This window comes from Mytilus trossulus, chromosome 1, assembly GCF_036588685.1.
Source record: "Mytilus trossulus isolate FHL-02 chromosome 1, PNRI_Mtr1.1.1.hap1, whole genome shotgun sequence".
NCBI classification, from domain to species: Eukaryota; Metazoa; Mollusca; class Bivalvia; order Mytilida; family Mytilidae; genus Mytilus; species Mytilus trossulus.
In genome coordinates this window covers 96,288,794-96,316,708 of record NC_086373.1, presented here as the reverse complement: position 1 = coordinate 96,316,708, position 27,915 = coordinate 96,288,794, and the positions used below count along the sequence as shown (strand labels likewise).

Here is a 27,915-nt window from a genome sequence, read left to right as displayed (position 1 = left end):
ACTAGTAGGTGGTTTTCGGATATTTACCCATGCTTCTATTCCTGCATAGGAAGAAAATATCTCCAATTTTTTATACGATGTTCTAGATCATGGATTATCTATCGGGATTTACTCGATACATTGTTGCTGCTTATAGTTTTTGGTATCAGGAATACGTCATATTTCTTTGGTGGGAAATTGCTTATAGTTTTTGGTATCAGGAATGCGTCATATTTCTTTGGTGGGAAATGAAAAATGATCCTAGCAATCTTGTTTGTTATTAAATATCAAATATATCTGTTTCATAGATGACGCCGGATATTTATTCAGACCACAATCCCGTCCACATTTCCTAGATTATAAAATCAACGAAATTTAGTGAAAAACCCGACGGTTGTCCCAAGTGGAGCAGGATATACTTACTCTGCAGGGGTACCTGAATCAGCCACAGTGGTATTAGTTTTTCTCGGTCTTTGGTTTTCTATGTTAAGTATAGTGTATTGTTATTTGTCTTTTTGTCGTTTTTTGAGAGGTATTATTTCGCTTTATGAGTTTGATTCTTCCTTAAATATCTTCCAGGTTTTTTTATTATCCTTTGATAAGTAGTGTTTCATCGGGATATATACCACATCTACTGAATTTCTCATATTACAACCTGTTTAATCAAATACATGGGACCGAAAAAGGGTAAAATAACAAGATAATGACTTTCAAGACTAGTGAAGTATACAGGAAAATACTGAAAGTATGACAAATGTTTGGTTAATATATTTTATTAATTCAGTCGTCTTCTAATAGCAAATATAAATTCGTTATGTTTAAAAGACATTGCCTATTTGAATCAGAAAAAAATTTATCCATGTCTAATGTTATTTCTAGAACATTTATAATTATCATAGGCAAACAGATACTTGTACCAAAAGTCTATTCTTGGTTTCCTGAAATTAAAATTATTTGTCACAATAGTCTTCCCGTCAACATAATCCAGTTTGTTATATGATTTACTAGATGAATTGTAAATTTCCATTTTCATCCCATCTGAGTTGGTAAAACTGTAAAAAAAAAATATCATATTTTATCATTTATTTTGAATGCAGTTAAGATATTTTTTCATTTCTTTTCTCGTTTTGTGTTTGTTTTCTCGATAAAATTATGTGGTATCAGTTATGTTCCTGAACACTTTTGAAAAATGAAAAAAGTGGAAAGATTAATGTTTTTCGCTTGATATTCATTTAGTCGTGTTTGGTGCAATCAAGTACTCTTATTATTTTCTCCTTGGGCTCTCATTTTCTGTTTCAAGATTGGTTAAATCAGGAATACGTCATATTTCTTTGGTTGGAAATGAAAATGGTCCTAGCATTCTTCCTTTTATAATAATGATTACCTTGAACTTCAAAAAAAGTTATATGTAACAAACAAAAACGAAGAAATATGTTACTCCAGTGGCTGTAATATTTTTCAGAAAACAGGAATTAGTGCGCTTACAGTGCCAAACAGTCACAAATTATCTTGTATAACAAGAAACAAAAATACAAAATACATTAAACTGTGATCGCTTTATGGTATTGCGCTAACATGTAACATACCCTTTTCGAACATATTCACTGATAAGTTGCATCGTGTCCCTAGACACCCTTGCATCCCGTCGTGTATACGAGAAGTTCGGGTGTCCAATTGTAGGCACTCCAAATACATAAAACAAATCCCAACCATGCTGTACTCCTTGTGATGAATAAACAAAATATATAATTATTGAATCGTTTGAATTGATAAAGACACACACACTATGTTAGTATTATGATGTCAGAACATTTTAGCAATTACTCCCCACACAAAAAGTTTTCAGATAAATAACATTTAAAGCTGTTTTAATTCGATGCGAATTTGTTGTTTAGATTTTTCTACCATAATGACTAATTGATTTCAAGGGAAGGCGTGTTTGCCCTTATTATAAATGAAATTGCAGTTACATTATGAATCTAGACGAAAAGATTTCTTCGGTAAGAAACAAGTTAGATATGTGCGTCTTCTGTTTCTAAACGTCACCCAACAACTGTTGTATATGCTGATATGTTATTACTATCTCATTATGACAAGTTATGTATAATCTGAGATAAAGTACATGTTTTATTGTATTGGAATTATTTTGTTCCCAGGGTGTATCAACTTCCTTGTAGGAATATATGTGTGTAATAAATATAACCAGATAATTGCTTAAACATTCAAAAAAAAGAGAACGTTTTATGCACCCTGGATTTTATGACTATCCAGAATAGATGATAATGCATATGATTCTAGTATTTTGTGCGATTTCACTTAAATACGTCATTTTTTTAATATATATTTTTTTTCTATTTGTCAATTAATAACAATATATAATACCTGTCCAGTGTGGTCCTGGTTTATGTTCTGAGATATACTGAAAACTGAGCATGAAAACTTTCTTTAATTTTTCCGAAATTCTATCTGCTAGCTTTACCATTGGAGCAAAAAATCCAAGGTCTGCATTCATGTGTAGATACTAAAACAAAATTGTTAAAAATTGGGAAAATTTTGAATACCAAAATACAAACATGACAGCCAATGAGATAACACACCACCAAAGCCCGAAATGAAATAGAAATAAGAATTATGCAACCTAAGATAATAAGAACACACTGACAAACTTAAACATTGTTTGATTTATTTCTGTATCTGACATGATTAATTTCTTCTAAAAACGTGTGAAGTTATATATTTAAGATTTCAAGATTTTTCAAGATTTATTAGGAAAACACTCAGACACATTTACAATGTGTTACAAGAGGTCATTATTGATAACATATATACATTAAATATGACAGAAATGAACAAATGATTAACAAATTAATACAGACAAAATTTAAAGAAGAGAAGACAGTTTTCTGATAAACATTGACAATTTCTTATATAATTCAATATTGCAAAGTGACAAGAGACCTTCCATTTTTACAATGTTTGGATTATTTCTATAATACTGTGGTAAATATCTGTTTCTCAAATCTACTATCTCTGCATTTTTACAAATAAATAATACATGATACTCATCACCAATATTCTCTTTGCATAAATTACATTTTCTTTCTGATTTTGGTATATTGTACCATCTACCAGTTTCTATAGGCAATCGTAAGTTTGCAGTTCTAAATTTTGAAATCCAAATTCTAGATGACTCTGGTAAATTAATAAGGTATCTTTCTTTTTCAAAACTCTTTTTGAACATGGAATAAAATTGTCCACGTGATGTGGTGTTTAAATCACTATACCATTTTTGTATGAACTGGTCACACAAAATTTGTTTTACTAAAGCCTTTTCGTATACAGCAAACTGGTTTAAAAAAATAAAGCTCATGCCTAGCTCATTAAATATAGATTCTATGTGGTTTATCCACTTGAAATTCACACCATGGTTGTTTTTTAAACATAGCATTAACTTGTATAAGGTACTGCTTAGTTTATTTTCATTTAATACTAATTTACTCCAAAAAGAAATCATCCTCAATTTGACCCGAATTTCGAGTGGATACCTCCCAAGTTCTCCATAAACCATAAATGATGCAGTTGAATTTCGAACTTTCAAAATTCTCTTACAGAATTTCAAGTGGATTTGTTCAATAATTTTAAGGTTTTCAAAACCCCACACTTCTGAACCGTACAATAAAATTGGTTCAATCATAGAATCAAACATTTTTAATTGTATATCTATAGGTATTGATTCATTACGAAATAGTTTGTAAATGCAATATAACGCTTTTTGTGCTTGCTCAACAAGTTTTTTCCTTGTGTTAATAAACGTTCCATTATATTTGAAAATAACACCTAGGTATGAATATGTATCAACAATTTCAAGGTTACAATCTTGCAAAGTAAAAATAAAATTCTGTCTCGTTTTTCTTTTACAAAAAATCATAACTTTAGTTTTATTAACATTAACCTGTAGTTTCCATATATCACAATATGATTGAAAAATGTCTAGAGCTCTTTGCATACCTTCCATACTTTCAGACAGAATGACAGTGTCATCTGCATATAAAATAACAAATAATTTATAAAAAATGTGCAATTCACTTTCGAGCTTCTCTTTAATAATATTAAGAGGTTCACCGTCTAACTGGCTGAAATAACTTTCTAGATCATTAAGAAATATAGAAAAAAGAAACGGTGATAAATTTTCCCCCTGCCTTACACCAGTAAGACAAGGGAAAAATTCAGACTGGTCACCATTATACTGAACGCAAGATTTAATATCATGGTACATGTTAAAGATAACCTTAAAACATTTACCTTTAATCTCACAATTTTGTAATTTTGTCCATAGCCCCGATCGCCAGACAGTGTCGAACGCCTTCCGAAAGTCGACGAAAGTACAATAAAGCTTCTTGCCAAACGAAAAATATAACTCAATTAGAGTATGCAATACAAAAATGTTGTCAACTGTTGAATATCCTTTCCTGAAACCAGCTTGGTTTTCGGAGATGAGACTCAACTCGTTAGCAAAAATATTTAATCTAGAATTTATAACAGACGTAAATAACTTCCCTAGGCAACTGATAAGTGTGATTGCCCTGAAATTATCAGGGTCAGACGGGTTACCCTTGTTTTTAAAAACAGGTTTTATAATTCCACTGGTCCAGCTTTCTGGAATAATACCAGTATCTAACACTAAATTAAAAAGCTCACAGTATATAGAAATTAACAATGGAGTTGAATATTTCAAATATTCATTTAAAATTTTATCTGTACCTGGAGCTTTGTTATTTTTAATACATTCTTTTTTTTTTAATTTGCACTATTATATATATATATATATAGGTGTACCTGTGTTGTATTTTTTAACTTGATTTTCCTATATTCCTATAAATAATCACGTGAAACAAATCAGTACATCTTCCTAACGACATGTGTTTGTTGCTTAAATAACAAGACATTTCTTGGAACAATATATTTCATTTTTTTGTGGCTCTAAATGTAAGAACACTCAGACTAGATATCCTATTTTCCTGAAGGCAAAACTTAACAATGTATTATAAATCTACAAGGATATGCATCTGAGACATAGTTGGCATTTTTTAAGAATTGAAGCATAAGCATTTCTTTTTTTTTTTTGTAATTTCCATTCACAGATAAAATACAAACATTATTGTCTCATTGGGAATCATAGCATGTCTCCATATTTTTCAATTGAATTTAAGAAGGAAAGAAACCGATTAAAGTGTTTATATATTTTCCAATCATCAAACTAAAACCTTTTATTGATCAACCTTTTTCTCAGTTATTTTCTAAATCATCATCAGGTGTCCTAACTGAAATCTAGCGAGTACAAATAACACTCTTTTAATAATTAAGAGAAAAAATTGTCCTCTAAAATAGAAACCTCTTCGGTGATTGTATTTGTTATTTCGGTTTTTAAAGAAAGTTTTTTAATGGAAATATCAAATCTTTGATAGGAACTGGTTGTGAACATAAAAAAAACTCATGAACTATTACTCCTTTTTTTAACAAAGTAAATAAATTATCCTGCCTGAATTAATTAAAAATCGATTTCCATTGTATGATCTTGCAAAATTTCGTATTAAACATCCTCCACGGTGACATCAATATCTCAGTGATAATGAAACACCAAAAACTTTCATATTGGGTAATTTTCATATGATAGTCCATATTTGTTTTTCTATCATTTTTATTTTTTTCTTCTTCTTTGTCTTGTTTTTTTTTTATTTTATGCCATGCACTGAAAGAAGAGTTGTGAATACTTTCTTTCGAAAAAAAAATACATTATTTCGCCAAAAACAAAACACGTCTGGGTTGCCATTATTACAGGCTATGGAATCACATTGTATTATAATAGTTAAAAAGATCACCTGTCTGAATTAATAAGACAACATCAGTTTAAGATTGAATGATGTAGTAAGTTTAGAAGAAAAATAAGCGATAACCTTTGCATAACTAGCATTATTAGACTAACATGTATTGTTTCTTGTCGTACTCACGTTAGGAAACGTGGAAATATTGTTCTTTATCCATTCCCTGTTAACTCTCAAAATGTCTTCTACAAAATCATAGAAGTGTATAAATCATTTGTATTACTCATTTACATATACAGACCTTAATTGTTCTCAATGTTTAGTTGCAATTTTACTTTTCTCCTTTCTATTCAAAATATTTTAATTTTTGAATTACTTCACAATTAAACAAATAATTAACAATTGCTCTGTGTAGTAGTATACATAGTTATCAAAGGTCAGACGCGCGTTTTGTCTACATAAGACTCATTAGTGACGCTCAGATCTATCGTACTATGACGAAATCGAACAACTAAACTAAAAACTAAACGTTATTAGAAAGAACTTTATTATTAGTATGGATTTCTTCTCAAATCGATGAGATGCAAATGCAATACAAGATGCAGATTTCATGGGAAAAGGCATATATTTTCTAACTTTTTATTGTTAAAATATTCAAAGTAACTACAACTACAATCAATTTGACCTGTTTTTTTCAGCGAAAGTAACTATTCTAAATTGAATGTTATCGTATTATTATTTTATTTTTATTATTTTTTATCATTATTACGCCAACTTAACGAATCACATGGAGACAGATGTATCTATTGTCAAGCAAAGTAAGAGCATCATTTTCGAACGGCTACCATGTCAACAGTAAAACCCAAACTTTACCCTTTACTTCAAAAATAGGTATTAAACGAAGGCATTTTGGTTTAAAATGAATGATTGATCACACATTCTAACATACCAGATATTATAAGTGATGACCCGAATGTTTTGGGACATACTCATTAAGTTTTTGATTGAATAAAATTGAGAATGGAAATGGGGAATATGGCAGAGAGACAACAACCCGACCATAGAAAAAACAACAGCAGAAGGTCACCAGCAGGTCTTCAATGTAGCGAGAAATTCCCGCACCCGGAGGCGTCTTTCAGCTGGCCCCTAAACAAATATATACTAGTTCAGTGAAAATGAACGCCATACTAATTTCCAAATTGTACCCAAAAAATAAAATTAAAATAATACATGACTAACAATAAATTGTTTATTATTGCCTCTTTACACCAAAATAGTCAAGTATTGTGTTATGTCCAATCAGTTCGTTCTTACTGAGAGGATGCAAATCTATTGTGATCACAATTTATAATATCATTGTAATATCTATCACATAATAATATCCGTGTAATGTCATGTCATATTACAATATCCGTGTAGTTTCATGTCATATCATATGATCATTGTAATAGCATGTCATATTATAATGGTGCTTTTCTATTATAAGATGGTGCTTTTCTATTATAAGATGATGGTTTTCTATTATAAGATGGTGCTTTTCTATTATAAGATGATGGTTTTCTATTATAAGATGGTGCTTTTCTATTATAAGATGGTGGTTTTCTATTATAAGATGGTGCTTTTCTATTATAAGATGGTGCTTTTCTATTATAAGATGATGGTTTTCTATTATAAGATGGTGGTTTTCTATTATAAGATGGTGGTTTTCTATTATAAGGTGCTTTTCTATTATAAGGTGCTTTTCTATTATAAGGTGCTTTTTTATTATAAGGTGCTTTTCTATTATAAGGTGGTTTTCTATTATAAGGTGGTTTTCTATTATAAGGTGCTTTTCTATTATAAGGTGCTTTTCTATTATAAGGTGCTTTTTTATTATAAGGTGCTTTTCTATTATAAGGTGCTTTTCTATTATAAGGTGCTTTTTTATTATGTGATGGTGGTTCCCGTGATTAACCGGGAGTGTGGGGAACCACAGTGACTAATGACAAGACGATTGTCCGGATAGTGACAACACGGTTTACCGGACGAGATATAAATAGTCATAACTTTTTTGTTATTCGGTAGATTGGTTTAATATTTGTAGACCTTAAAGATATTAAAATATATTTTATGAAAATCAAACAAAATAAGTGAAAAAAAAATATTTTTGAGCAAATAAAGTTGACCGGACGGTATTCACACTCGTCGTTATACACTGTACATATATTCAACTTGTCGACAACAAGTGTTAATATCTTTGACAATAATTGTCCCAGTAATTCAGGAATCTGTGAGATTTAAAAACAAATTATACGAAAATATAAATTTATAGTATCTGATGATCTTGACTGCCATTATCAGCATACCTCAATCTTAGTAGATTTCGGTGTTTATACAACCTTTCTGTTTTGACTGAGGTATTTTTTAACTTGGCTGGTGTTTTCAACTTGGCTGATGTCTTTAACCTGGCTGGTGTTTTGTTGTTTTTGGAGACTGAGGTTCCAAGGGAAAGGACACTCAAATAATGTGCCTCCTAAGAGTCCGAGAAGCTCTCGGGATGCACGATTTTGCGTATTTTTTTTCAAAGGCTTCTAGGGGTCTTGAGCGACCGCCAGACCCCTCACCGAATGGTGAATATATTTTGCCTCAATTTTAAATTTAAATATAGTGACAGACTAGTTAGTGACAGTGCAGTATTATACAAAAGTAACTTTGTGTTCGATGCCTGTCCTTTATTTTCTATTGTAAAGTGTCTGAACACGATTGAATGCAAGTTTACTTCTTCGATGTTAAAGGTCATATTGGAATACATTGTTGTTGTTTTTTCAAATGATTTGATACCGGCAGATTGGTGGTCTCACTTTAATTTAATCCATGTCAGCTATCTAGTTTTATCTTTAAAAAAAAAAGAGAGAGCCAGTTTTGGCATTCTTTAATAAAAAGTTCAATTCACTGTAATCTTTGTTTGGGCGTATTGCATTTCCGCTAATTTTTCAAAGTTAGAATTCTACGTTTCCGCAAATTTAAAGTATACGTTTCCGCAATTTGTATTTATTACTTTTCCGGAAATTTACCTGGTAAATTATAGATATTTGAATATAATTATATTAGATAAATATTTTATTTTATTTTTTTAATTAATAAAAGGTTCTGATCTTATATCTTCAATATATTATATATAACTAGTTGACTCTGGATTTTGGTAAATGGCTAACACATTTCTTTGGTTTGGCTTACTTGCCAACTGACATGATTAAAGCATGCTTTGTTGAATTATTAGCCGATTCTCCATCTGACGATAAATGCTGAAATTTGCCGATTATATATTGGAATTTTATATAGATAGCGATTCGACATTTCCACCAACCATTTGGGCATCATCTTCTGATCCCAACTAAAAGAGAACAACGAATGGTGCCGAGTCTTTTCATGCCCAACCAAATAATATTGATTTTTTTATTATGGCCTTGCTTTCGATCAACGGTATTCCTTAATTATTTGGGGAAAAGTAATAATTATTTTTTGCGGAATAGTTACTTTTTTTCCGGAAAAGTAAGATATTTATTTGCGGAAACGTAAACTTTTTTTTCCGGAAACGTCATCTTTTTTTTTCGGAAAAGTAATGCCAATTTGCGGAAACGTAAAACGCCGCTTTGTTTGGATTCTGATTGCCATGTGATTATATAAGTTAATTCAATTAAATGTATTTGATGTCTCAGGTGACACTTTTTAGTTAGCCTTTGAACCTTTTGTTTGACGTGTTAAGTATATATAAAGTGAAGAGATGTCACTGAAAGAAACGGCGGCACTTCTCGCTGAAAGTCGCAAAATAGTTAACCAATCAAAAGAAGATGATTCGTACGTTCTCTTAAACATGATCCTCCAAGTCGTCACGACAATGGATAACAGAATGCTAAAAATAGAGAAAGGTGTAAATAAAATTGATGAACTGAAAACTATAATCACATCTATAGTAGCGAGAATTGGGGATCTGGAAAAAACTGTTCATGACATTAAATTAAAGAATTCTGAAATGGAGAGTAACATTGAGGGCATAAGCAATGTATTTGACGAAGTAAATAACATAAATAAAGAATACAAAGCAAAAATACAAAATCTCTCGTCGAAATTTAACCAACTGGAAAACTCAACAAAATCTGAAATCGGCAAACTCCGGGTGGAAAATGAAAAGGTACAAAAACTGGAATTGAACATACTTGACCTCCAGTGCAGATCCATGAAAAACAATTTAATATTTTCTGGCCTAGCATACAATAAAGATGAAAACTGTCAAGCAAAATTGAGAAACTTCATCTACGAGGAGCTGCAAATTGAACACCACATAGAATTTGGCAACGTCCATAGATTTGGGAAAATTGGGATGAATAGAGCTAAACCAATTGTAGCGCGTTTTCTGTATCGACAAGACTTCGAATGCGTTCTCCGAAAAGCATTTCGTCTCAAGGGAAAGCCATTCAGTATAAACGAACAATTCCCCGCAGAGGTTGAAACTCGCCGTAAAAAACTTTATCCGATTATGAAACAGGCGAGGCAAGAGGGGAACCAGGTGTCATTAGTGCGGGACAAACTATACATAAACGGAGAACAGTTCACATTCACAGAACATAGTAATATAGATGATCAGCACAGAGGGCAACCGAATGGAGGGTTCAGGGACGTAATGATGACTCCAGCAAATGCTAACGGTCGACCTTACAAACGGCAAAGATTTGGGTCAAGCCCAAGTAGTGAATCAACTCACCTATAGGAATGCCAAGGAGAACATAACCAACATTTGATAAATGTAACTTTTAACTGTAACGATACTTTAAAGACTACAAAAACTGTAAACATAAAAAATGATTTAAATATTTTGTGCCTAAATTGTTGTGGGGTTAAAAAAAGATTGAACTATCCAGAATTTCAAACATTATTGAAAAATAACGATATAATTTGTTTAGTAGAAACAAAAACTGACGATATAGATATTATTGATTTACCAGGTTATGAATTTAAAATGAAAAATAGAAAGAAAGTGTCAAGAAATAGGTCAGGTGGTATAACTTTAGGTTACAAATCAGAACTAGCAAATAAGATTAAATTTTTACCAACTGACAGTCAATTTGTTCTTTGGTTCAAAGTGTCGTCAGAGTTACTTGATATTGATGATGACATTGTTTTTGGCATAGTATATATTCCTCCGGAATACACAAATTACTCATCGCAAGATGCTTACAGTCAGTTAGAAAATGAATACATTATTTTTTCTAATAATTATAAATATGTGTCATTACTTGGCGATTTCAACGGACGAACAGCAGACGACGACGATTTTGTTATTATACATAATGATAAACATATCGATAATTTAACAGATTTTATAGAAAATAAAGTGTATATGCTTGAAGAATTGGATATCCCAAAGAAAAGAAAGTCTTTGGACAAGGTAAAAAATGGATACGGGAAACGATTGTTAGATTTATGTAAAGGAAACAATTTATTTATTGTAAATGGTCGAATTGGTGATGATAGACAGTATGGTAAATTAACATGTAGAAATAGCAGTATTGTAGATTATTGTATTAGTAGTGTTGAGTTGTTAAAATATTTTACTAATTTTCATGTACTTGATTTTTGCACCTTATATTCTGATGTTCATTCGCCATTACATATAACTTTGGCGAGTACTAAGCAAGATGTTGTAAACAATCAGTGTTTAATTACTGGAACAGATACATGTAATCGTCCAGAAAATATTAAAAAATGGGAAAATGATAAAATTGTGGATTTTCAAAATGGGATAGATGTAGAAGAGATTTACGCCCTAATTGAAGATATTAATAAGGTTGAAGCAAATATGGACAAAAATGAAATGAACCTGATTGTTAATAACATGTGTGACTTATTTTTGAATTCTGCTAGGGCAACATTTGGGGTAACCAAAACTAGCGGTTTAAAGAAACATATAAACAAGCCTGTAAAATTGGATAAAGAATGGTTTAATTGTGATTGTAAATTTGCTCGCCAAAATTATCGTAAACTCAAAAGAAAATTTAAGAACATTAGTTCTGAAGAAAATCGTCAAATTATGAAATCTTCGGAGAAACAATACAAAAAAACTTTAGATAAAGCAATTATTGCTCATAGAAAAAAAATGGCGAAAAAAATAAACACATTGAGATCCAATAACTCAAAAGAGTATTGGAAATTACTTAACAGTAGAAAAAAGAGAGCCCAACCTGACATCCCTATCAACAAATTATTCGATTTTTTCAAAAATCTGAACGCCGCCCCAGAAATTGAAGAAAATACAAATATTCCAACTCTAAACCCGAATGATGTCGATAGGCTTAATGAAAATCTAAACAGAAGAATTTCTAAAGACGAAATTCTTAAGGGGATCAAAAACCTGAAAAATGATAAAGCATTTGGGGATGATCGTATTATAAATGAATATATCAAGTCTACAGCTAGTTTATTCATTGAATTTTACGAAAAACTATTTAACATTATATTTCGCACTGGTATTATACCTGACAGTTGGCTAGTTGGTTACATTAAGCCTGTTTATAAAAATAAAGGTAACAAGTTGGACCCCAAAAATTTTAGACCAATTACCATTTTGAGTTGTATGGGGAAACTTTTCACCGCAATTTTATGCGAGAGACTAAATCTTTTCTCTGAAGAATTCATGATTTTAAACGAAAACCAATGTGGTTTTAGGAAGGGTTATTCAACAACCGATAATTTATTTGTGATTCATACATTGTTTGAAATTTTAAAACTAAAAAAGAAAAAACTATTTTGTGCATTCGTCGATTTCGAAAAGGCTTTTGACACGATATGGCGAGATGCACTGTGGTACAAAATGCTTTTAAACAATATGAATGGATGTATGTATAATGTAATTGTAAATATGTATCAAGGTACAAAGTCATGTATTTCATATAACAATGCCTTATCTGATTTCTTCCCATGTAGTAACGGTGTTAGACAAGGCGAAAATTTATCGCCTTTTCTTTTTTCTTTATTTTTAAATGATCTTGATTCTTTTTTGCAAAATTGTAACCTAGAGGGCCTAAAGTCAGTGTCAAAAGAGCTTGAGGAAAAACTTGACATTTTTTTAAAACTTTTTATCATTTTGTACGCTGATGATACTGTTTTGATGGCCGAATCAGAAACTGAACTCCAAAAACTTTTAGATTGTTTCCAAGATTACACAGATGTATGGAAGCTTAAAGTAAATGTTGATAAAACAAAGGTCGTGGTTTTTTCAAGGAGACGACCATCATGTGATTTTCAATTTTTATTTAATGGCAAAAAACTGGATATTGTTGATGAATTTAACTACTTAGGAATAGTTCTCACAAGAACAGGCAACTTCAATAAAACAAAACAGTTTAATGTAGAAAAAGCTACCAAGGCTCTGTACGAAGTGTTAAGACTAGGTCGACTACATAATCTTTCTATATGTAGTCAGCTGGATTTATTTGATAAAATGGTAAAGCCAATACTACTGTATGGTTGTGAAGTATGGGGTATTGGCAATAACGACATGATTGAAAGGGTACATCTAAAATTTTGTAAATTGTTATTAAGTCTGAAAACATCTACACCCTCTTATATGATTTATGGGGAGCTTGGGAGATATCCTATAGAATTGGACATAAAAACTAGATTGGTTTCATTTTGGGGGAAATTAAACTCTGGTAAAGAGACAAAACTATCATATATTTTATATAAATTGTGTTATCACATGTCTATTAATGACAATGTGAATTTTTCATGGTTAAACAGAATAAAGACTATTCTGAACGAATGTGGTATCCCAAATGTATGGGAAACGCAATCTTTTATAAATTGTAAGTGGTTAGTTTCATTCGTCAAACTTAGACTTAAAGATCAGTATGTACAAGTCTGGCATTCTTTACTTGAAAACTCGCCAAAAGCAATAAATTACAGACTTTTTAAAGATTTTTTTGGAAAAGAAGGTTATTTTGAAATTCTTGGGAACAAATTGTCTATTGATTTGTGTAGATTTAGGACCACAAATCACAAGCTCCCTATTGAACAGGGTAGATGGAACAATATAGTTAGAAACAATAGAATTTGTCTTCTATGTAATAAAAATGATATTGGTGATGAAATGCATTATATATTAGAATGTAAATACTTTGAAGAAAACAGGAAACATTGTATGTCAAATTATTATTTAAAAAATGCAAATATTGTCAAATACAATCAGATTATGTCTTCAAAAAACAAATCAGAATTGATTAAACTATGTAAATTCATAAAGATTATTAACACAGGTGTATGTGCTCCTGGCTGAAATGGACTTCATATATTGTATTAGCAACTGTTTTGTTTGTTCTGTCTTGTTGTAAATATTGTACATAATTCTTTTGCCTTCTCTATACCTATGTAATATGGTTTATTGAGAATAAAGATATAGAATAGGTGTGAAAACTTAAATGACATGATTATTTGCTTGATTAGTGATTACGACAGGTGTCAAAATTAGATAGTAATCTAATTAAATACATGTAATAAATATTTTATATATCAGGTCTTCTAGTGTGCTGGTGAACTTACTCAAGTCGATATTTTGAGCTCAAAGTTTTTATTAATTTATTTTATTTATTTATTTATTAATGAAATGCACATTTATACCCCTGGGGGTTAATAAAAAAGCACCTTATAATAGAAAAGCACCTTATAATAAAAAAGCACCTTATAATAGAAAAGCACCTTATAATAGAAAAGCACCTTATAATAGAAAAGCACCTTATAATAAAAAAGCACCTTATAATAGAAAAGCACCTTATAATAGAAAAGCACCTTATAATAGAAAACCACCTTATAATAGAAAAGCACCTTATAATAGAAAAGCACCTTATAATAAAAAAGCACCTTATAATAGAAAAGCACCTTATAATAGAAAAGCACCTTATAATAGAAAACCACCATCTTATAATAGAAAACCACCATCTTATAATAGAAAACCATCATCTTATAATAGAAAAGCACCATCTTATAATAGAAAAGCACCATCTTATAATAGAAAAGCACCATCTTATAATAGAAAAGCACCATCTTATAATAGAAAACCATCATCTTATAATAGAAAACCACCATCTTATAATAGAAAAGCACCATCTTATAATAGAAAAGCAATAAAAAAGACACATAAGACAGCTATGGCGTTCCATATCATACCATAATATCATTGTAATATCATGTCATATCATAATATCATTTTAATTTCATGTCATGTTACATTATTGTTATATTATATTATTTTAAAATGTCATATTATATTATTCATATATAATATATATAATGCCATATTATAATATCCTTGTAATATGTCATATTATAATTTCATTGTAATATCAAGACATATCATAACATCATTGTTATATCATATTATCATATTGTCATATTATATTACTGTAATAATGTTTTACTATAGAGATATACAACGCAAAAGTAATTACATATACATTCAACTAATTCAGTATCCATGAGCTTGCAATAGCGACTAAGACTTAATAAAACGTCGCCAGTATCTGAGCAGAAAGTTGTGGAACTAGGGTTATTTCAAAGAACATCTCTTCTTTATTCTTTATTTTTTTACAAAAGCTTTATGATAAATATTCCAGCTTCACAAATAATACATAATGGTCATGATGTAAAGATTATATGTTCTGACGATATTTGTCATCTAAATTACGTGTTTATAGTGTTCTTTTATTTGTCTTTGTAAATTATAAACCTTTGCTTTTTTGTCTATTTTGGTGGTGTCCATTTTGCTTGGCTCAGTTATTGTACATCCCACCATTGTGTTATTGTGCTTTGGTCATTTTTGTATCCTGCCTATCGTTTTTTTATTTGTGCCTTATTAATAAGCCATTTTGATTTTCTTTGTTGACATATTTGTTTTAATAGTGATCAAGATGACCCATATACTAGTAACACAATTTTAACTGATGTACCCCTATTTTTAACGTGTTTACCTATTGTGTCTGTTTGTTTTGTTCTCACATTGTTGTCTTTGTAATAAAATCTTATGCGACTGGCATACAACGGGATATTTAGCTATCTATTTAATCAAGTTTAATTCAACATTTTCTAAATAAGAAAATGCCTGTATCAAGTCAGGAATATAATTTTCGTTTTGAATTTTCTTTGCAATTCGGTATTTTTGTTATTTTTCACACTTTAAATGCAGATACAGACCAGTAGTTGATCCATGAAACCTCTTTCCAAGCTGTTAAGATCAATTTTATCAGCAATCAAATCACTTTAGGGCTACTGTTAATAGTTATCAAAGGTACCAGGATTCTAATTTAGTACGCCAGACGCGCGTTTCGTCTACATAAGACTCATCAGGGACGCTCATATTAATAAAGCCAAACAATTTCAAAGTTGAAGAGCATTGAGGTCAAAATTTCTAAAAAAGTTGTGCCAAATACGGCTTAGGTAATCTATGCCTGGGATAAGAAAATTCTTAGATTTCGAAAAATTCAATTTTTTTGTAAACAGGAAAGGAGTAGGTCCGGTAAGTCAAAGATCAAGTTCATTTAAAGAAATATTTTGAACACTTTTTGAACACTTAAGTGTCTATTTCAATTGACTCAATTAGTTTATGTGAAAGATTTCAACTGATTAAGTCATTAAAATCGCTCCAATTCAAGCTTAAATATGAAAAATCTATCATATATGCAAAAACTCGTCACTTTTCAGATGTTTTTTGTCAAAAATGAAAGTAGCCGCATCCGTGTTCATCTTCAACCTTTATAATGTTGTGTATTATCATCAAATACAACTTACATTTCAATATTATGAATGAACACGAATGCGGCCACTTTCATTTAAGACGGAAACTGTCTAAAATTTAACTAAAATGCTAAAATTATGAAGATTGCAGTAATTTAGCATGACTTAATGATGTTATTACCCGATATATGTGCATTGTCTTGTCAAAAACAGCCCATATTTGTGTAGCAGAAGCATTCTTCTTTCCAATAAATAGCTAAAAGATTACATTTTAACAATTTTGTAAATCTGCTATATTTTGGGGCCAAAAAAGGGTCTTACTGAACCTACTCCTTTGTAAAACTGACCACATTATTGATATGCATGTCAACACCGAAATGTTGACTACTGGGCTGGTGTTAAACTATCCACTCTGTGCAAGGTGTGAGTGAGATATTGATACATAAAGTATCCTAAAATCCATTAGAGTGTAAACTTTTAGTCTCTCTACTATTGAACCGTATTGACGTATCTGCCGTTTACACTAGCATTCTCCATTCTAGACTTTAAAGGGAACTAGCTGTCCAATTTATGTACACCGACTCAAATTCTCATATTCGATTTATAACATACTAAAACGTATATCCAAATGATAAAAAAAAGTATAAAATAAACAATTAACGATGCATAAACTCTAAATTGTGTATCAGCATTTCGTGTGTATTTGAGTCTAGACGCCAACTAATTAAACATCCAGATGACCTGCCGAGGGTTAAATTACCCGATATAAACATAAACTTGGATCTAAATAGAAAGCGATCTCATGCAATTGGTTTTTCTAGGTCTGGTTGATTTCATATTATAGGTTAAAACGTAAATGATCGTTTGAACTAGTATAAGAATGAGTTTTTGTAAATCTTATCAGTCAAACAAATTGTTTACACTTTCAATGTTTTCCTTTTGCTAGCTGATCACGCCTAGTTCATGTCCAACCCACTTTTGCTAAGAGGTTCATTTGAACAAAACTGAACCAACTGGATGCTAAAGGCGAATTTCTATTTTAACTATTTCACTTGCATTAATAATTGAACAAAACAAATCACATTCATTTATTTTTTCAATATCTCAAGCTATCGGCTTTCTTATTGTTACCAACCGTGATCATATTCTGTTGACTTTATTCACATGAGGCAGACTTCTAACATCTCAGAAAGAATAAAAAGAAATCTAGCGTTATCCTTTACTTCATGTTCTGCCATAAAGATGATATTTCCCAAGGGAATAACTATATAATTAAAATGCTGTTGATAATGGTTTTTTTTATAATTTATTATTTTTCTTCATGAATCTATCTGTTGATAATGTTGGTGTTTTTTTCGACAAACATAAAACAAATCATACTACATATACAAACCTTGACTTACTTTTAGAAATGAACAATGAGGGTCGATGAATAAGACAAATTTGCGACATAAAGGAAGGATTTCGGTTTTCTAATTGTGAACTTTACATTTCTGTGTAGCAAAATTACAGAGATACCGGCTTATGAAGCAAATAACTCCCAGTTGATACGGTATAACTGTGAGTGTGTTTCAACACGTGAATAGATTCTTTGATAGAGGATTGTTCCTTAAAAGTAATTTATTGAATCATGGGTTCCGGTATATTGCAGCTTATATATCAAAATTTGTCCTAACATAGTGAAACGCAATTTATACTTTAATTACCTTCAAATTTCCGTTTTCTTTCCGGAAACAAATCCTTGTTATCAGCTATAAAGCGATCAATTGTTTCATATTTATAAAAACGTTCAATTTCTGAAATAAACAAGTAAAATGTCAAAATTGCAACTGATTCTCTCCGACCTGCACATGTATTGCGAAAAAAATAAAATTTATTTTAATACTTCAAAATACTAGTATGCTTGAGTTGGAGGTACAAATGACCCTGATCTATTGTTGCTTATTAGTAACCTGGTTACAATGTATAGTGGGATACCATTCCGAAAACATTTTTTTTAAGTTAGTAACAGTGATCTATAACTTTGGCTTCCCTTTTCTATATCTTCATTCGGCATAATTTTCATTCCAATCGTGTGTAACGAAACTAGTTTTAATGAATTATGCAGTATATTTAAGGGGGTCGACTTTGGTCATTGTTGCCTTCGCAAGGACAGGAAACACTTCCAATAAGACATGAATTTGATGATGTCGTAGTGATCAATGTTTTTTTTTAAATTTCGTGTAAAAATTAATTCAGATAATCTGTTTTACTTAGACTGATACGAAGTACATATGGAAATATCTGAAATTAAAAGGGCACTCGCTGTAAAATTCATCGACAATACAACGTCACAATTATATCTAAATTAGCGTCAATGAAACATACACGTCTATACTACGTCACAATTATATCTAAATTAGCGTCAATGAAACATACACATCAATACAACGTCACAATTATATCTAAATTAGTGTCAGTAAAACATCCCAAACGTCAATATTACGAGATAATTCTATCTAACTAATGCCTCGTTCACACGCACCTTTAATTCGAATTGCATTCGAATCGAATGCGAATCGAATTCGCTAATCGCGTTCAGACGCTCTTTTTTTCTAATTCAAATTAATTCGAATTGACTAATTCGAATGATTAACTAATTCGCATTAAAAATACGTTTTTGGTAATCCGAAAGTTAACGTCGTTAGGTCAGTAAAGCGAATTTGACGCGCATTCTAATTCGAATTGATGTTAGGACGTTAAACGTTTCGAATGCGAATTAGACTATTTCGAATTACGTGTGAACTCAATATAAGGGTCAATGCAACATCCTCCGCATCAAAAATATGTAATGGTTCTATATAACTAAGCGGAGTCATACACCAAATTACTACATCATATATCTATCTAATTAATTAACTCATCATAGATACTACGTCACATATTTATCTAGTCAATATTCACATAACGCTTTTAATAATTTACATCTTACCTGATGGGTTGGCTTGTAGTCCTTCATCGCGTGCCATTAAAAGCAAAACTGAATGTGCATGAAACTGTCCACATGTAAACAATTTGTTGGGACTATCAGTAATGAAATCTCCATCAATAACCGTACTTTCATATAAATCCTTTGAAAGTGACAAATAAAAAAAATTAAAGGACGATATCAATTAGGCACATTATTTTTATCATCATGCATTGCTTAGTGAAAATTTAAAAAAAATGGTAAGATTGCATACGAGACAAAAAATCACAAAAAGACCAAATAACGCAGCATTCAACATTGAGCAAACCCCTTGACGTATAATAAGCTATTAAACGACCCAAAGAAACAAAATTTAAAACAGTTTTAATATTTAAGGAATATTATTCTTAATATAATTGAGAATGGAAACGGCTTATGTTTGTCCCCTCGAGATGCTAGTCGTATGACATTTGTTTTTAAGGTACCAGTAACCTTTTATGGTACATTCTTTTTTCTAAATTTTCCTTTTAAGATCTTTGTTGATAAAGGATACTATTTACCTCATATACATATAAAATATTTCATTGGTATATATAAAAAAGAAGATGTGGTATGATTGCCAATGAGACAACTATCCACAAAAGACCAAAATGACACAGACATTAATATGTTTGTCGATATGTTATCGAATTCTGATTGAAAAATTAAATATGCTTGAATTACATCACCAGCTGACATTAAATTATCCAAAATCACACAATTTAGTTCATGCAGGAAAATTTCTTGGTAAAAACTTTTAAAACTTTTTCATACAATAAATTCCATTTCAATTTTAAACACAAAACCTTTTGACTGAAATGAAATTATGTTGTAACAATTACTGAGACCTGATTAAAATTACAACAATTTTGACACAAATTTGCTTTGTTTGTTAGGATACCAAAATGATTCTTTATTACATTTACCTGATCAGGTGATATCGACGAGAAGAAATCAGTAATTGGAGAACCTTCCACTAATTTTCTTATCTTTGCTGTGAGCCCCTCACTTTGGAATAAAGTGGTTCTTCGTCTACATTTTTTCGGAATGACCAATGTATTACCAGACCGCACACATTTTGACATAAACCAGTGTGCAAGTGGGGAGCCACTATGAATAATGGCATTTCTAAACAAACCTGGCAAAAAAAGAGGGGAAGGGATGACACTGTTTATACCTCCACTGCATAATGAATTCATGTGATTCAAACAGGTCATACATGTAATTGTCAGTTCATTTTTGTAAGTCTACATAATTACAAACATATTTTATTCGTTCAGTCTGTGTATGATATCGTCTTTATTTAGACTGATGTTTGTCGTGTGTATATCACATTTGTGTTTCGTTTATTGTTTTGTAAATAAATCAGGCCATTTAAGTTTTTCATTTAAAGCGTTTAAATTTTTTAATGTCGAGACATTTTATAGCCTTTTATTCGATATTGGGTTTTGCTCATTGCTGAAGGCCGTACAGTGGCCTATTGTATTTAAAATCTACTTCATTTGTTTTCTGGTGGAGAGGAATCATACATTGTACATGATCTTATTTTCAAAATGAATTATTGGAAAAATTGAATGAATATTTCAATCACATCTAATCAGAATCTATCATTTTTTAAATCAATCTCGATACTAAGTGTACTAGTACTTTGTTAAAAATAGAAGAACCGTTATTGATTAAAGAAAGAAAATGACAGTACCTTTAGTCAGAGGTGAAATTAAGTGAGCACCAACATCAGCGGCCCCTGCACTGTGTCCATGTATCGTAACTCTGGATGGATCTCCACCAAAATATCTAATGTTCCTTTGAATCCACTTCATTGCCAGGACTTGATCCATTAGTCCATTGTTACCCTTAATACCAAGACTTTCATTAGCGTAAAATCCTGAAAATTAGTTTTTAATCTATAGAAATTCCTTATGTTATATTTACAGAACTTGTAATGGTATCACCAACGTACATATAAGAAAGAAAACAGTGACAATGTTTAGTTTTTTTTTTCTGTTCAGTATTTTTTTTCTTTCACTTTCCTCCTTTACACATGGTTTTGCTGGTTCTTCTTCTTATTGTAGCTTACGGGTTTTGGTTGCCTAAGTCGATAAGTTTCATCTTACAATTGTTTAACTTTTGATTAAAGGTGAAAGTTCTGTAGATGATTTCTAATAAGTTTTTTGTAATACTAGTTTTTACAAATTGTCCATATCTTCGCACTACCTTATCATATTGAAGTATTACTGTATACATACGTACCCAGTACGCTAACTCTGTAATTAAATGTCACAACAATTATTTGTCCGTGAGCCGCTAATATGTCCCCGTCAAACATTGCACCCATTCCATCAACGTTGGAACCTCCGTGTATAAAAAATAAGACTGGCAGCTTTCGTCTCCGGGTCTACAGACAATGTAAAACGTTGAAGTATGTTAAGGAATATTTGAAATGAAATTGAAGGTGCTATAGAAACTATTCAAAAGAAATTCATTACATTAAACACATCAAGAGGAAAACGCGTTTCACTTCTGCTTCTATATCCCGAAAACACAGTCCATTGTTATTCATAACAATTTATGCCCCAGTTCTATTGATATTCTTCATAGTTTCTATCGGTGAAAAGAATGTGAATTGAATAGATTGACTATTACCAATAACGATGGATTTTGACCACTGAGTTCGACGAGTAGTGGGGTTTCTGGAAACCCCTGCTTCTACATCCCGAAAACTCAGTCCATTAATATATATAACCATATAAATTGTTCTTAATAGGATGCTAATGTTTATATTCAATGTAGGCAAATAAAGGATGTAGCATCGCATGTAAGTAAGTTATACACTTTGTGATACGGCGTGGGTTGATAAAAAACTCATCTGGTCTACTACCGTCGGGGTTTCTTATCTAGACACACCTATTCCTCATTGTATAACTATTACTGAAATTGTTGAATAGAGTGAATCACCACAACAAACAATATTTTCTAACAAGAGGTTTTTTTCGTAATTGCTGACACGCCAATGAATTGTAGTTCAAAAGTAATACGAATATAATGCCTACCCATGTTAAAACTACAATAAAGTATAGCTTGCATCAATTGTTTCTTAATTGAAAAATAGCTTATACTTCAATGTACCGTGTAGGAAAAAACTTTATATATACCAAATGTTTGTTTATGTACACATAGTAAGTCCTATGTTGAAAGTGAACACATTCAAAAGAATATTTTTTTAGATTTTTGTATTTATTTGGTATAATTTTAAATATTGAAATATAGATCTATTTGAAAATTATGAATGCGTTATTGTATTAAGTACATACCAAAGGTTTATAAATGTTCATGTACAAGCAGTCTTCGTTGAAGTTTTTGAAACCCGGTTTGTGGAATTGTATGTAGTCTAGATTAACAGTAGGGCAGGCAGGGGGCAGTTTCGTTGTTTTTAATACGATAGGGTGCCACATGACTGGTTCCTTAGGTCTCTGAAATAAAAACAAGCGAAAATATAAATAGATAGTTTCACTGGATACAGATCGAATTTTGACAAACAGATACTTCGTTTTTTTTGTTTTCACTCGAAAACGCTTCCAAAATGTATAAAACAAAAATTCTTACCTTGAAACGAAAGTGTCCAATAGGAGGTAATGCATAAGGCACCCCTAAGTATTCCTCAACTTTCAAACCTGGAACACGAGAGGTAACCTTTCCACGAATCCATCCGTAAATAGTTTTTCGAGTTGTACCATGCTGAGCGGCAGGTGAAACGTTATTGAAAAATGCTAGGCTAATAACTAAAAATGTAAACATTTTTGTCCACATTGAAATAAACTTTTCTAACTTGGAAGTTTTCTGTACTTTTCTTGTTTAACTTCATATATAGAATATTTATATACTGTTCCCAATTATTTTTATATAAACATTGTACGGATTGGATGAATCTAATGTATTATTAATATATATTTTTTAACATAATTGCTGATGAAAACTGTACCATGTAATAAGAGGTTATTTCGGTGAAAGTAATTTGTTAACTTTCTGTCATGTTTGTGTTAGAGGAGTAGTCGAAGCGTTGAGCTGTTAAATATAAAGTCAAATGCATGTGAGATTATTAGTCGAAGCGTTGAGCTATGTTACCTATAACCGACAGATGCGTTAGATTGTAGTTTTGAAAGAATTTTTTACGAGATAAATTTTAATACTTAAAAACTTCCTGTACTCCCTACGTAGAAAGAAAAAAATTCGTGAAATACATTATATTGAATTAAAAGATATCTTAAAACTACTTTACCACCACAAATTGAAATAACTGATGCGATATCTAAAAAAAAGTATACTCGAAGAAGGGGGAACTATAGGGTAACGATATGACGGCGTAAAACCTCACCCCTAGAAGGATTTCACTTACCTTTTTTTTTTAATCTTACGTTTTACATATACGAGGTAATGGTCAAGCTCTAAGTATGTTCATGGGTTGGAATGGGCATATTAAATCCGATACCCTTTGTTAAGTATGTTGTAACATCTATCTCAATTCTTTCAAAAGTCATTAGTTGGCCGGCATATTAAAAAATAGAAAAGTGTCCCTATATCCAAATTAACATTCTAACGACATTTCAAGCCTTCGCTACGGTTTCTACAATACATACCTATATCTTGCATCTTATATTTGCCACTGGAAGTCAAGCAAACTAACATCAATCAAAATTTATGTAAAAACGACTAGACAAAAAGTAATAATGACGTGAATTGAAAACAAGTAGTTTTAGTTATTGTCTCTTAATAAACTAAAACTGTCGAAATACAGCGTGTTACACAAAACATTCGTCATTGCAAATGTCAATTCGTATTCAAATGACATGGACACGTTTGTACATTATGCGTAGAAGAATGACCAGGATTGAGGTCAGAGGCCAGATAATAATAACATTCCCAAACTAAATACGCAATTCAGTGAAGTAAATTTACATGTATTCCATGTATAAGAGCAACATGTGACTTGTAGCGAGTTCTTTAGTACATTAGTATACTGAGTGACTGATATTTTAGCTAACAAAATCATGCAAATGATTCTTATTATAATACATACATATGTTATATGCCCTCCAGAAGTCATAATTTGGTGAATAAAATTTACTCCTTATGCATTGGGACCCAATGTCTTTAGTGCACTGAAAGTTACGTCCGTTGTCAAATATCTCATTATTTTTAGCATCAGGTGGTATGGGAGTCTAAAATAAAAAATGATAGAATTTGTTCAAACTTTGCCAAAACGTAGTATCTATTGATATATATTGGAAAATATAATAAAAATGGTAGGTCATCGCAAATTTTCTCAAACTACAGGACGTGACAAAATGACATATTTTGTATGGATTATACATGAAAAAACATCTTTTTGTGATTAAAAACTTAACAAAATGATAGAATTGTTAAATACTTAAGGAAAAGATAGCTTTCAGATAATGCTTTGAGAATATCAAAAGAACAAATAGGGTCACATAGGGTCACCTTACGTTTTTTCTGGCTAAAATGCAAAATAGGAAAATTCCATAATTTATCCTTTAGAAAATGCACTGTTTTAGAGTTAGTAAATACCTCCCCTTAAAATGCCTAACTAAAAATAATCAACATTTGCAAAAAAATATTAAATATTTTATAAGTAACATTCTTATAAATTGGTTCTTTTCAATGAAAATTCACTTGAAGTATCTGCATTCCTGCATCAAATTTTGCTAATTTGATAGACATGTGGACCTTTGGTTCTATGTTTTTTACAATCCAAGATGGAGGAAGACACCCATACCACCTTAATCAATTATTTATTACTTGAATTCTGAAGACCGGTACCGCGTCATTAGGGGGAAACGGTTCTGAAATGTGCAGAGGACTATGCCATTTCCATACACAAGACATTGTCGTGAGCGTCCCCGTTCTGACTGGACGTGGTAAGGTTGAATATTTACATTTTTAACAGCCCAAGTTAAACGAGATGACACGATGGGGAGAGGAGATGTACCCCGTCAATGAGACAAAGTGTTTAAATTGTACATCCTGAGAAATCTAACAATAAAAGTACAATTTAACAAGTACAAACAAGAACATAGTACAATTAACTGAAAATAACCTACATACACGGGATACACGACTCTATTATCTAATAACAATCGTGGCATTCGAAAACTGGAGAGGATAATGTACCATTACTTTCAATATATGTTTTATATAAACGGTGATTATTACTTCTTGTGTAGGCTTAATTAACTTAAATTGCTGTCACTCTTCATATTTTTTGTTTGCAGCTACAACCTTTAGTTTGTTTACTTATATACTGGATAATAATTCCCTACTTATTTAACGAAATAAAATTATTTTGATTAAACATTCTTCATTTAAAAAATTAATTTTCATGTCTGACATCCTTAAAAAATCTGTTCGAATTATTGTCTCATTTAACCAATAAAATATATTTGACACTTCCCCTGGTTCTAAATAATACTAACTTAATATTATCAATCATATTCATAAAAGAAAAGTAACTTTGAATATGAAAAATAACAAACTATTAGCCAATGGCACAGAATTCAATAATACACACCAGAGAAGACATTTCAATCACGAACTTCATCCTCAAAAGGCAATAAGATAAAAACAAAGACAGCCACTGTGAGGTTTCCGACTTGGAACAGCAAATAACATTTATTATTCTTTCACTTAGTAGAGTTTTTTTTAAGAGCTTATCATATATAGAATCATATTCAAAACAGTGTGGTCCTGGCCATTGATTAACGACCTACATTATCCCATTGACTGGGACAGATTAGGTGAACGTTTGTCGGTAACAATCACTGCTCACTATGTACTTGTTAAAGACACTGAATATGTGGGGTCAGCAAAGGTTCTCAACACCTAAATAAAGCAATTCGAAAAACGAATACGGAATGATACGATGTGTTGATTTATATCAATAATATAAATCAAAACATAAAGGTTATTCCTGAATAATTTTTCGAATTATTTTATTATTAAAGGCGTTAAGAACCTTTAATGACCCCGCAGTTTAAATTCTATAAGTAAGAAGTGAAAAATGGTCGTTACAGACAAACGTTCACCTAATCTGTCCCGATCAATGGGATAATTTAGGTCGTCAATCAATGGCCAGGACCACACTGTTTTGAATATGATTCTATATATATAGTGTGTACCTGTCTAAAATTGAAGATTGTATGCCGATTTCTAGATTTTTTTTCTTGTGTCGTTGCTGTCTTTTTGATGTGTTACATATATTTGGTTTTATGTGTTATGAATTGATACACCTCATCTCGTTTTAATAACAATAAAAGGACATAAAAATAATTTCAAGGATGATTTCTCTTCATTGAAAACATAAAGGGATCAGAAAGAAGACATGCATGTCTAACCTAAGTAACTATTAAAGCATTATTTCATTTCGAAACTTTTTCATTCTGTTAAAACAACATGTAAAGCTAACAAAATTCCATACATCAAATATAGTTGACAATTGTTTGTAGGGGCGTATGACATTTGCGCCGATTTTGAAAATTTTCATTCTTTCATTTGCGCCGATTTCATTTTTTCATTTGCGCCGATTTTATATTTGCTCCTAATTAGATTTTCAGGTAAGTTAAAACTTGTACATGTACTGTGCTATGCCTTTGGTAAAATCTGGGTATAATTGTTTTTCATCCATGTTTAAATCGTGTAAAGCCAGAGTTACCACGGATTCTATTGTCAAAACACAGATCGAGCATAACCATGTGGCAGATGTCCGAAAGACAGATGCTAAAGAACTACGGATACGGTCAACAAGGAAAAAAGTTTGGAGATATATCTTGTATGCCTTCTTCCACCTCCCAGTAATGAGCAGTAATGAGCAGGGAACAAAATTATATACATGTTGTGATTGACAATTCATTATATTTGTACAAGTGGCAAATGGAAGAGGTCTATAATGATAAATGAAAAATAACATGACTTGGATGTAGAGTTATCTCATTGACACTCATATCACATCTTCTTATATCTATTTACCTGCATGTAAATTACCTGTAATAAAATCGACGCAAATGAAAACAAAAATCGGCGCAAATGCAAAACGCCGGTTTGTAGTATACAAGGAACTGGCATAAATACGGGAAAACGTAATTTTAACCAATGAACCATGAAAATGGGGTCATGGTCAGATAATCACGAAAACTGACATGTTTGCTATAAGTCCCATTCCCTCAAAATAATTGACCTTATACTTAACATATTTAAAAACAAACCCAAGTCCTAAATCTTAACATTCATCAAGGAACCTTAAAATGATCTAAAATGAGGAATGTGTCAGACAACAACCCAACCCAAGGCCACCAATGG

At 31.1% G+C, this 27,915-nt stretch overlaps 1 protein-coding gene across 2 annotated transcripts; it reads right to left on the bottom strand.

Annotated features, from left to right (window-relative positions):
• Positions 1 to 831: 831 nt before the first annotated feature.
• LOC134692033 (acetylcholinesterase-like) lies at positions 832 to 24,318 on the bottom strand. Of its 2 annotated transcripts, none has more exons than XM_063552395.1 (11): positions 24,183 to 24,318; positions 22,860 to 23,018; positions 21,799 to 21,943; positions 21,248 to 21,433; positions 20,475 to 20,686; positions 19,534 to 19,672; positions 18,269 to 18,358; positions 5,988 to 6,046; positions 2,362 to 2,500; positions 1,566 to 1,701; positions 832 to 1,031 (listed from the first exon to the last, which is right to left on the bottom strand). In XM_063552395.1, the coding sequence occupies exons 2-11, from the start codon at positions 22,998 to 23,000 to the stop codon at positions 833 to 835; spliced, it is 1,446 nt and encodes a 481-aa protein (XP_063408465.1). In that variant the 5' UTR covers positions 23,001 to 23,018; positions 24,183 to 24,318; the 3' UTR covers position 832. The 2 variants fall into 2 exon arrangements, with proteins under 2 accessions (XP_063408465.1, XP_063408459.1); XM_063552389.1 differs by lacking the exon at positions 24,183 to 24,318 and adding an exon at positions 23,152 to 23,456.
• Between the last annotated feature and the right edge of the window lie 3,597 nt (positions 24,319 to 27,915).

What these genes read in the sequence shown, in the direction of transcription:
- LOC134692033 (XM_063552389.1), bottom strand. Translation starts at nt 23,355, where the DNA reads ATGTGGACAAAAATGTTTACATTTTTAGTTATTAGCCTAGCATTTTTC. An exon ending in TGAACATTTATAAACCTTTG is followed by an intron (nt 21,944 to 22,859) that starts GTATGTACTTAA and finishes CATTGTCTGTAG; the next exon opens with ACCCGGAGACGAAAGCTGCC. An exon ending in CGTCGATATCACCTGATCAG is followed by an intron (nt 19,673 to 20,474) that starts GTAAATGTAATA and finishes TCACTTTCAAAG; the next exon opens with GATTTATATGAAAGTACGGT.